Here is a 12,322-nt window from a genome sequence, read left to right as displayed (position 1 = left end):
TATTCCAAGCTTTCTGAAATCATATGACAAATCTCAATCTGTTTTTTTCAGCCAACATGCAATCACTAGAAAAAACTATAGCCTACTTTAAAGCAGAGTTTATAAGCTATTTTATGCATTCTGACTTATTAACACTGTTTAAGAGTTGGATTCCTAACATAAAAGAGTTTTTCTATGCACTTTGCTAGGGTTCGTATAAGTGTTGTATTTTTTTTCAAACATAAAAGTTTCATACGTAACAATATTGCTTTATTTCTTTTATGGGCAATTTCAGTGAAGGAAGTACACTGAAAGTCCTTATATGGCACTTTAACCAAAATAGTGTATGTACACACCAAGAGCTGACACAAAAATCAATGTCACAGAAGAAGCGTGTTGTTGTTTGTGAGGGAAATGTAAGCTTGTATAGCTTCCCAAAAAACCTATAATTATGGAAAAAATTAAGGCTGTGATTGTCATAATCACCGCACAACCGCAATGGTGAAGTGCGACCCACGGTGGTCTGCACGTCACAAAGCAAGAGGTCTTAAAGTTTGTGTGAACACAAATGGGCAGCAGACTCTGAGTTTTTTGCAAGAGGAGGCAACTGATATCAATGATGATGACCTGCTGCTTGGGGGCGGAACAATGAGGCAAGATATTCTCTCTTGGTCACTCAAGGTTACGAAAAAGTATCAATCTGCGCAACCAGTATACCATCAGAATGCTTTTACAGTGCGGCAGGAAACATTATAACCCCAAAAAGATTTCTCACTTGTGTTGTTTTAAGGATGGAAGTGCTACAGCACGCACAGCGCCAAACCCGTGGGTGCGCCGAGGCAGGGCTCGAGCACACACCGAAATGGCCAAGCACTTGTGCTCATTTACATTTTGCGTCTAAAACCACGTGGATTACAGATTACAATAAGATGAGATATAACTTACATTGTAATATATTATAACTTTTTTGTGCATCAATATATTAAACACAATTAATGTATGGTGAAATCCATAACATATTTTTTTAAAGCAAAGCTTAAGCAAAGACTTTTAAAAATATTTATTACCATTTCTAAAGTTTCAACATAAACTGCTGAAGGTGTTTTGTGTTACACACATTTTAGCTTTGCAAAAATGTATTTTTCCAGTTCACAAGCCACATCTATGGTCAGAAAACCTTGTAAGTCTACTGAGCTGATAAAATATTCATTCCTAAAGCTGCCTTCATTGTAAGAGGGTTCATCATCATGTGTTTGTGTCACAGGTAGGGGTGGACCCAGATGTAAATAAGGTCACGCCCCTTTCTCCACCTCGAGGAGATTCCCAAAGCCACCCCAATGACCAGACACACAAGGTAAGCATAAAATTAAAATATCCTTTATTAAATTACTTAAAAATATTAAATAGGGAAGGGGAAAACGGGGGACTTAAAACAATGGCCACTCTAGGTTCTCCTCCGCCACCACTGTATCTTCACACAGTCCGTTCTCCTCATGTTCATTTTCGTTTTCCGTTCTTTCTCCACAGGTGGCCGCTAGAACACAAAGACACTGTTGCTGAGACTTCGAGTAATTCTCACCGGCTCTGCTGTTTACAGCTTTCTGGGTAGGTATCACGTTCACAGTTTGCTCTCCAATGATTCACTCTCGTTCTGCTCTCTCTCCACAGGTGGCCGCTAGGGCACAAAGACACTGTTACTGAGACTTCGAGTATTTCTCACCGGCTCTGCTGTTTACAGCTTTCTGGGTAGGTATCACGTTCACAGTTTGCTCTTCAATGATTCACTCTCGTTCTGCTCTCTCTCCACAGGTGGCCGCTAGAACACAAAGACACTGTTGCTGAGACTTCGAGTAATTCTCACCGGCTCTGCTGTTTACAGCTTTCTGGGCAGGTATCACATTCACAGTTTGCTCTTCAATGATTCCTCTCGTTCTGCTCTCTCTCCACAGGTGGCCGCTAGAACACAAGGACACTGTTACTGAGACGTCGAGTAATTCTCACCGGCTCTGCTGGTTACAGCTTTCTGGCAGGTATGGTTCTCCTCCGTAGGTCAACAGAGGGGCGAAGGTCCCACACCACCTCACCGGGTCGAGCGCTGCCCTATCTCCAATGCCCATAGGCCGATCGATTTCTAGACGGGGGCGCCCTTTTCGTAGAGACCACGGGGCGGCGGACCCTTTCGCCTCTGACTCTGCGACGAAAACAGGCACAGGGAAGTTCACACCACGAAATGTTTTCCAATGGTTTACTCACGGTCACGGACAGCTCTTAGTCTGCGTCCCTTCGCACTCCAAACAGCACACTACTTATAGTAACAGTGATTTCTGTAGTCGTTGGCCTCTCCGTCCTCTGCCCAGTGGAAGAAAATGGATGATGCGGGGCTTCGTCTACAAGACACACAGCAACCCACAGCAATATACACAGTACCACTCCAAACGTGAAAAAGATTTATTACACAGTCTCACTCACCACACTATAAGTGCACCACAACAAGGGAAGCACCCGGTGTCCTCCACTGCGCTTGGGCTACGATAAGGCGATGGGAAGTACGGCCACAATAAGTCTCGTTGCGGTGGCTGTTTGAAGTTGGACTTCTCACGGCTCGCCCACCACACTCTTATAGGGGTAGGGCCGCCCTCCTTCTCCTGGAGGTTTCCAATAGTTACACAAGTTAACTTTTGCCAGTTACTCCACACAAAAAGGGTATACTCACGGCGAATAGCCTTTGTTTACGTTGTACCAGAAGGTCAATTTTCTTCCTGCTTTACTCCTTCAATATTGGTTAGAACAAGTTCCTTTTTACCCATAGGATTTTCCTGTTTACTCCAGCAGATCCACAATCAAAACTGCAACGAGAGAGAGAGAGAACCACAGACAGCCACCACGTCCAAAAATGAGCACAGCTCCGTTTCCCAGCACACACTAAGCACAGGCTTGACAGCACAATGCTCTCTTCGGGGTGCTCCTTTTCTCCACTCACGTATCGCCTTTCTTTCACCCCAGGCAGCTCCTGTCTTCTTTCCGCGCGCTTCTAGCGCAGCCCGGATCAACAGAGCCTGCGGGCTCTTCAAAAGGTACGTATTTACCTCTCCTGCCCTAAGCAGAGGAGCTCTCCCCGTGTCAATCCCCCTCTCGTGCCCGAACTCCCGAACTGTGATCTAACTGTGCTTTATATACTCCTCTCTGTACTTCAGTCATCCAATTGCTCAGCGATCTCTTCAACTAGGCACAGCTGTGCCCAATCGGCCGATTACAGCCTCCGCGAATCTGCCGGATGTCCGGTGTTTCCGTTCTTCGGTCTGGGCGGAAACATCCGGGCGGAACCAAAGTTTCCCGACTTTTGGTTCCGCCCAAAAGATCGTCACCTTGTGACATCCTCCCCCGCCAATCCGTTCTCGTCCCGAGAACGCGTTGTTTAGGGACTGATCGGGTGTTGATGGGAGCTTTTCTTTAAAAAAACGTGGTAGGCCATTGGGGGACCTTGGTCTCAACCCGAGGTGGACTGCCGACTACGCCAAATCTGTCACAGGTAGGGGTGGACCCAGATGTAAATAAGGTCACGCCCCTTTCTCCACCTCGAGGAGATTCCCAAAGCCACCCCAATGACCAGACACACAAGGTAAGCATAAAATTAAAATATCCTTTATTAAATTACTTAAAAATATTAAATAGGGAAGGGGAAAACGGGGGACTTAAAACAATGGCCACTCTAGGTTCTCCTCCGCCACCACTGTATCTTCACACAGTCCGTTCTCCTCATGTTCATTTTCGTTTTCCGTTCTTTCTCCACAGGTGGCCGCTAGAACACAAAGACACTGTTGCTGAGACTTCGAGTAATTCTCACCGGCTCTGCTGTTTACAGCTTTCTGGGTAGGTATCACGTTCACAGTTTGCTCTCCAATGATTCACTCTCGTTCTGCTCTCTCTCCACAGGTGGCCGCTAGGGCACAAAGACACTGTTACTGAGACTTCGAGTATTTCTCACCGGCTCTGCTGTTTACAGCTTTCTGGGTAGGTATCACGTTCACAGTTTGCTCTTCAATGATTCACTCTCGTTCTGCTCTCTCTCCACAGGTGGCCGCTAGAACACAAAGACACTGTTGCTGAGACTTCGAGTAATTCTCACCGGCTCTGCTGTTTACAGCTTTCTGGGCAGGTATCACATTCACAGTTTGCTCTTCAATGATTCCTCTCGTTCTGCTCTCTCTCCACAGGTGGCCGCTAGAACACAAGGACACTGTTACTGAGACGTCGAGTAATTCTCACCGGCTCTGCTGGTTACAGCTTTCTGGCAGGTATGGTTCTCCTCCGTAGGTCAACAGAGGGGCGAAGGTCCCACACCACCTCACCGGGTCGAGCGCTGCCCTATCTCCAATGCCCATAGGCCGATCGATTTCTAGACGGGGGCGCCCTTTTCGTAGAGACCACGGGGCGGCGGACCCTTTCGCCTCTGACTCTGCGACGAAAACAGGCACAGGGAAGTTCACACCACGAAATGTTTTCCAATGGTTTACTCACGGTCACGGACAGCTCTTAGTCTGCGTCCCTTCGCACTCCAAACAGCACACTACTTATAGTAACAGTGATTTCTGTAGTCGTTGGCCTCTCCGTCCTCTGCCCAGTGGAAGAAAATGGATGATGCGGGGCTTCGTCTACAAGACACACAGCAACCCACAGCAATATACACAGTACCACTCCAAACGTGAAAAAGATTTATTACACAGTCTCACTCACCACACTATAAGTGCACCACAACAAGGGAAGCACCCGGTGTCCTCCACTGCGCTTGGGCTACGATAAGGCGATGGGAAGTACGGCCACAATAAGTCTCGTTGCGGTGGCTGTTTGAAGTTGGACTTCTCACGGCTCGCCCACCACACTCTTATAGGGGTAGGGCCGCCCTCCTTCTCCTGGAGGTTTCCAATAGTTACACAAGTTAACTTTTGCCAGTTACTCCACACAAAAAGGGTATACTCACGGCGAATAGCCTTTGTTTACGTTGTACCAGAAGGTCAATTTTCTTCCTGCTTTACTCCTTCAATATTGGTTAGAACAAGTTCCTTTTTACCCATAGGATTTTCCTGTTTACTCCAGCAGATCCACAATCAAAACTGCAACGAGAGAGAGAGAGAACCACAGACAGCCACCACGTCCAAAAATGAGCACAGCTCCGTTTCCCAGCACACACTAAGCACAGGCTTGACAGCACAATGCTCTCTTCGGGGTGCTCCTTTTCTCCACTCACGTATCGCCTTTCTTTCACCCCAGGCAGCTCCTGTCTTCTTTCCGCGCGCTTCTAGCGCAGCCCGGATCAACAGAGCCTGCGGGCTCTTCAAAAGGTACGTATTTACCTCTCCTGCCCTAAGCAGAGGAGCTCTCCCCGTGTCAATCCCCCTCTCGTGCCCGAACTCCCGAACTGTGATCTAACTGTGCTTTATATACTCCTCTCTGTACTTCAGTCATCCAATTGCTCAGCGATCTCTTCAACTAGGCACAGCTGTGCCCAATCGGCCGATTACAGCCTCCGCGAATCTGCCGGATGTCCGGTGTTTCCGTTCTTCGGTCTGGGCGGAAACATCCGGGCGGAACCAAAGTTTCCCGACTTTTGGTTCCGCCCAAAAGATCGTCACCTTGTGACATTTGCTAGGCCAGAGAGAAACTTGACAACTCAACACCAAGTCATGTCCACCGTTTGATATGGACAGTACTAAAATGACTGTAGAAAAGGCCTTTGGCCAGGTATAAAATATAAATAGATATTAAACACTGCTTGCATCATTGTTCTGTATTATAAAGCTTTTTTAGATTTTGTACGAAATTTTGTATTGGAATCGGTGGTATAATTATACAATATCAATTATACAATACTTTAAGAAATGCAAAAATGCAGGGGAATGGTACAGTACTAAATGGTACAGAACTTTTTTATGTTTTTAATGTTATGTATTGCAGCCCGGAAGTACTGCGTAAGTACAGCGAATTTACAGCTTATGTTTCTGTAATTATAGTATACTTATGAAGTACGTACGTGTAATTATAAGGGAACAATTTATAATATTTGGGGAACAAAGGGGTAACAACCAGGAAAAATACAAATACTATATGCACTATATGCACAAGTATTTTATAACTAAGGGCTAACTATTTTAATATTACATGGTATGTATGACTTATATGCTAAAAACGTGGGAAATTACAAATTATTTATACAGTAAATAATTCATAACTTCGGACTAACGATTCAAATATTAGGCCTAAGTGATATGGCATAGGCTACATGCAAAACAATCTTATGTTTGAGAGTAATTTAGCGAGAACACACACATTCACTGAATTTGGCTCGATCACACTCCTCTCCACATATAGCTGGTGCGTGGTCACACTGGCGTCATACATGGATTCTGCAAACTGTGGGTCTTCATTCAATCATAGTCATACACCACATATATTTTTGGAATTATATAGGTAGCCAATTAAAATATATTTACGCATAGGCTAAGTATTTTTTTAACCACGGGGGGTACATATTTTATCATTTCATGATGATGGAGATTACTAAACAAACTATTTCCTGTAGTTCCTGTGTAAATATACCATTGTTTTGTATTCTAACAGTCTAAGTCAAATTTTTTAACCCCTTGTTTCACATAGTTAAAGAGTAAATACAACATATGCGGGCTGTAAATTAAAGTGGCACTTGTTACCCCTTTGTTCCCAAAATATTATAAATTGTTCCCTTAAAATTACACGTATGTACTTTATAAGTACACTATAATTACAGAAATGTATGCTGTAAATTCGCTGTACTTACGCAGTACTTTACAACATATAGTATTTGTATTTTTCCTGGTTGTTACCCCTTTATTCCTCAAATATTATAAATTGTTCCCTTATAATTACACGTACGTACTTCATAAGTAAACTATAATTACAGAAACATACGCTGTAAATTCACTGTACTTAGGCAGTACTTTCCGGGCTGTAATCTAAAGCGTTACCAAAATTTTTTGACTAAACTCCACCCACAGGAATACGTCAGTCGCCTGCTAAGCTCAAATGGCTCTGGCTAAGCTGAGCTGCTGTTGAACACAACACACTAAACAAACTACAATCAGAACTCGTTACGTATTTCTGAAGGAGGGACTTCATAGAACAAGAAAGACATCAGCACGTTTTTAGGACAGTAAAAACAGCAATATAGTGATAAGTAAATTGTGTGAAAAATACAGCATTTTTTTTACACACAAAACATGAACACATGTTATATTGCATACCATAAACACAATCGTAACTTTCAAAACAAAGGAAAAACAGGACCTTTAATATTACAGAATTAAATAGATGTGCTGCTTACAGGTGTGTGTTAAATTGGCATTACATTGTATTGGCTCATCCAAATCAGAACTATACATTTTAAAATTTAGGCGTTGGTTTTGAACCTTTCACTTTAAACACGTTAGGTTTGTATCAATAAAGGTTAACTTAAGACAAAATAATCAAATGAGGTGGAAAAGCTGTTATTTGTAAAGCAATTAATTGGTTTATTTAAATTGGATTACAGCGTGATTTTGCGATATACAATTACTTATGTAAGCAATAAAATACAAGAAGCTGTGCTGTATTGTGAATAAGTCATGGCTAAAGGGCATTGCTAGGTGAAAAGCAGGTAGCAGAGCACTAGCCTTGAGTACTATCTTATTGCTTTTTTATAAAATGGTTAGTTCAAGTCTTTGATTCTGATCAATAGCTGTGTTTTATTTATGATACACCCCACAATTCTGTGTATCACTGGCTGGTAATTTTGTACAATATTTAGGTCATATAATTCAATTTTTCCACAATTGCATTTGTTTTGGTAGAAATAGAAGCATAAAGCTGTCAAAAGCATCTAATTTCCAAACAATGGGTCTCATTCACTAAGCATGTGTACGCACAAATTTGTTCTTAAAGCAACACTATGTAGTTTTTTACCTTTAAATAATGTCTCTAAAATTATTTCAGTGATAGAACAACTTTTAACTGGACAAATTGTACTGTTGCTGCAACCTGAGCAGCCTCCTAGCTGCTACAAGCACATTCTGAAAATGGCGGTGGAGGGTAGGAAACACAGCCCCGCCCCTCCCCCTGCCTGCAGAAGAGTGTCTGATACCAGGCACTGTTGCGCTTTTCAAGCACATGGGGGAGCTGTAAGTCATTTTTACATGGAAACTACATAGTGTTGCTTTAAATGTGCGCACGGACGTTTTAACTTACAAATCATGATTCAACAAAAACTTTCGTACTAAAATTTATTTTAAATATATGCAAAAACTTTAGAACAACTTAGAGCACACATACGCAATAATCATGAACAAAGAAAAAAATATAAAATATATAGCACATATATACATTTTAGGGGTTGTGTAAACCAAAACTTTTACGCCCGCGGCCGGCGCATGTTTTCAATTGTTTCCAATGGAAGCTCGGCGTTTTTCAAATAAGCCAGCAGCTAGCGGGTTTTTTCCGTGCTGAAAACCGGCGCTCGGCAGTTTTTCCGCGCTCGGCGCTGAGCGTCGAGAATTGATAGAGATTCAACTTTGGGAGAAAAGCTCCACTCGTCAATGTCAGTTCTCACACGGCCGCCCAATCACAGTGGAGGAGGGGCAGGACATTACCACAGCAACCAACCGGCTCGCAGCTGAAGTATCACAGCTACCAAGCGCTCAGCTAAAGAAAGCTGGCACTCAGCTGAAAAACAGCTGGCAATCGGCGTCCTCAAGGCGTTTTTGGCCGCGTTTAAAAGTTTTGGTGTTTCCAGCCCCTTATAGGGTTCTTTTTCCTTGTTCATGATTATTGACCCAATGCTTCCTTCTATTTTCTTTGCTAACGCATTACCCCCCCCCCCCCCATCTATTTAAACCCTTTAGTTGGTTTGATAATAACCAGACTGAGAAAGTGGAAGAAAATGTGAATATCGAGTGTTTAAGCAATTTGTTGGTAGCACAGGCTGTTTTGAGGACAACATGTGTATGCTGCAATGGATTGCAGGAGCCTTTAGTGCACCAAGTTCTGTACATGTGGGTCGGGCCTGTAGCAGGAACTGTGATTCATCGGGGCACATAACTGACCCTGTGGGAGGTTTGATGGAGAAAGTGGTCATAAAGTAACCATCCCGTTCTGTCTTCCTTTGGTCTTCTTTTCCTTTTTGACTGTTTTGTGTTTTTTATGTATAACATTTTTAAGCCTCTCTCTACCTATTCACAGGAATGTAGCCAGTAAATATCAGCACACATACATGTACGAACTCCCACGCACAAAGCACCATATGCTCACTGCACCATATGACTTTAATGATGCCCATGCGGTTAAAGCATTCACAGATATGAAACCAAAATATGACACTGCATCCTACAAAATATTTTACAACATTCGGGCAAGAGTTAGCAATAGGTCAAAGCACTCTGTAAAATAATGTGTCACATAATGTGTTTTCCTTTCTTGATCTAATTATCTACAACAAAAGTGTAAACATAAGCTGAAAATCTATTTTTATCCTGTTTTTAATGTCTTACTTAATGCAAGTGTCAAAAGTAATATGATATGCATGTACAAAATAATCAGATATAATAAATAGTATATTAAAATTAAATGTTATTCAGGTACAGTATCTAACAAGTAAATTGGAGCGAGTATTATGTTACAACAATCCAGATTATATTTTATTAAATTAAAGGTTCCTTCATCAAAGTAAGAGTGTACTTTGGTAGCAATTTTGTAAAGCTCACTCATTTCATCATGTATTACTCCTATGTCTATAAGAGACATTCTACCATATAAAAACAATGCCATAATATATATACATATTATATTTTTTATATAAATATTTTCGTGGGAGAAGTTAGTTTCTTAAACTAATGATCTCTATCTACACACTAGCTGGAATGTATGTGACTTTAACAACACACATGTTGAATAGCATCCAGAGGAGGGAGCCACTGCACAAAACAAATTCTTCTCGATATAACTCACTAAACAGTCATTATTATAATCAATGGCATCATATCATAGATTTTGTACAGTTGCGGTACAGCACAAATACCATTCTATTATAAATAACCTGAGATACCCACAATCTCTCTCTAAAACACAAACATCATCTTATGCAATGATGAAATTCGAAGAGGATACTTTGAAGATGGTCCGCAGAAAGACGGTAATACAGTGGCATACAAGGGGCACTGACCGCATGACTCGAAAGAATACCTATTTTTTGTGTATGTGAATGCATCAAACAAGACAAATAAAAAAAACAATTAAACTATTACAACTTAATGTTTCGTGTGAAATATACTGGGCTATGCCCATGCTTGTATGTTTTCAATCTCATCTACTACCAGCTTGAGCTGTGAGGCGTCAGCCTGGGGTCTTGACAGCAACTGAAACATAGATGTTGTGCAGTGGGCAGCCAATCTAGATGAAGATTAATATCACAGACAACAAGCAGGTTGGGGCAGAGCTGCAGATGATGGTTTCCTCAGTATTACACAGAAAGACATTTGTATACATTAGACTGCTAACCACACCAAACATTTCTAACGTTGATTGTAGCCAGAGAACGAATCATGCAATTGTAGGACATCAGTAAATCCAAAAGCATCTATGCACACTATTGATTTGGGATTTCCCCGGTCATAACAGCAAGTTGATGGCAGAGGTTAAATACTATCTAAGATAAACCACCACGAAAGCATCCCAAAAACAGAAAAACAAAGCTAAAGTTGAAGATACACAATCAATAATGAATATTTGCTTGTATGTGTATGTATTATATTTATCATGTTTGTGTGCATGCATGCATAACACACACCGTCCCTTGTCCTTGAGTCTCAGGTTAATTTATGCACATTTATGCACATTATGGTCCTGACATTTTCATGGACAGAGCTGATCTAACGTAAAGAAATTATGATATTAATCATATGTTTGTGTTAACCAGAGGAGCTGTTTGAGTTCAGGTTTGCATGTACTGTACATGTTTAAACAACTCCTTAATCCTCAATCCTTAACAGAAGCTATGGTCTATTAAAGAAAAATAACAGTTTCAGAAAGCTTTAATCATAAGGTCCATCAGATATCATACTACATGATGGACACAAACCTTCCCATGCCCTTGAAGTAAAGTTAAAAATACATTTCTAGACACTATGTTCATACCTTTGACATGATTTGAGATTTTCATATCCACAGCTATTCTCTCCTGGAGGATTCACGACTTTTTATGCGTAGTTTACTATACGTTACTAGATAGATAATGGACAGGTAAGAGACATGATTTCTAAGGTCACATTACGTTGCTTTCACCCACTTAAAAGACGCATCGCACACACCGCAAACTCACCGCAGTACACGATCAGAAGAGCCGTTAACAGGAGCACAGCCCAGAAAGTTGTCGACATCCTTGGCCAGTTAATCGCATCCTTACGCTTAATCGATCTTACCGCCGGAGCCATGGAAACGCGTGTTGTGAAATCAGCGAAAAATTCGGTATTAAAATCCCTTCCGTCCTCTGAGAAATCGTCTCTCTCCACGAGTGATTCTTAAACAAGACATTTTGAAGGCGAGGCGCTCATTTCTAAGTCTCTTTAGCAGTCCAATACATCGAAGATAAAGTCTGTATCTGACGCGTAATTGAGTCAGTATAGGGTATCGCGGGAAACTGTAAATCCAAAATAGGCGCGTGAAATCAGATTTTATCATGAATAGCCTACTTTCAGCCGTCACGATTTCGCTACGTCAGTCCTTCGCACAGTAAAACAAAAACAAAACGAGCATAAACTCGGTAGGCTACATTTAAAACCATGTGGCGACACGCCGTCTAACTAACCGGCGAAAGAACTGGCTGGTCAGTGAAGACGTGTATCTCAGTAAAGAAGAATCCCACGCAAACCGTCCGGGTTTGCCGAATATTCGTTAAGAGGCACCGTTACCATAACTTTAATTTCCTATTCATTTAAAGACAACGAGGGACATCTGTAAGAAGGTGAAACGGAAAGATTTAAAGCTGCGCAGACCGACACGTACTGAAACTTCGTGACGCCTCAACTTTTACTAGACTGTCTGAAGGCGACGCCACAAAACGCCTCATTGATTTTAGAAGTGTCAGCTCCTTAATTATAACGCGGACTTATTTGACGTGTAGCGCGTTGCCGTATATATATTTTGAAATGATCGTTATAACGTTAAAGACGTTAAATTATATATAGTGCATATATGTTGTCAAACCGCCTTATTGGCTACATTATTCAGACAAAAATTTGTAGTGTGTTAAACTCGGAACAGAGCACAGACTTGAGAGCTGCTGTGA

The 12,322-nt window shown here is 41.8% G+C and overlaps 1 protein-coding gene and 2 long non-coding RNA genes across 3 annotated transcripts in view; all 3 read right to left on the bottom strand.

Moving 5' to 3' along the window:
- tafa5a (TAFA chemokine like family member 5a) overlaps positions 1–12,061 on the bottom strand; it is a 149,814-nt gene extending 137,753 nt beyond the window's left edge. Inside the window, exon 1 of the mRNA XM_065263460.2 lies at positions 11,357–12,061. Coding sequence (XP_065119532.1) covers positions 11,357–11,468 — 112 coding nt within the window. The 5' untranslated portion in view covers positions 11,469–12,061. The remainder of the gene's footprint in view (positions 1–11,356) is intronic.
- Positions 1,341–2,119, bottom strand: LOC141282872 (uncharacterized). The gene is made up of 2 exons (XR_012337730.1): positions 1,981–2,119; positions 1,341–1,795 (listed from the first exon to the last, which is right to left on the bottom strand). It is a non-coding gene; the product is annotated as an uncharacterized lncRNA (long non-coding RNA).
- Positions 3,606–4,359, bottom strand: LOC141282869 (uncharacterized). The gene is made up of 2 exons (XR_012337727.1): positions 4,246–4,359; positions 3,606–4,060 (listed from the first exon to the last, which is right to left on the bottom strand). It is a non-coding gene; the product is annotated as an uncharacterized lncRNA (long non-coding RNA).
- Positions 12,062–12,322: the final 261 nt, after the last annotated feature.

The sequence above is a fragment of the Paramisgurnus dabryanus genome, chromosome 1 (assembly GCF_030506205.2).
Source record: "Paramisgurnus dabryanus chromosome 1, PD_genome_1.1, whole genome shotgun sequence".
Lineage (NCBI taxonomy): Eukaryota > Metazoa > Chordata > Actinopteri > Cypriniformes > Cobitidae > Paramisgurnus > Paramisgurnus dabryanus.
This window is presented reverse-complemented; position numbering and strand designations above follow the sequence as displayed.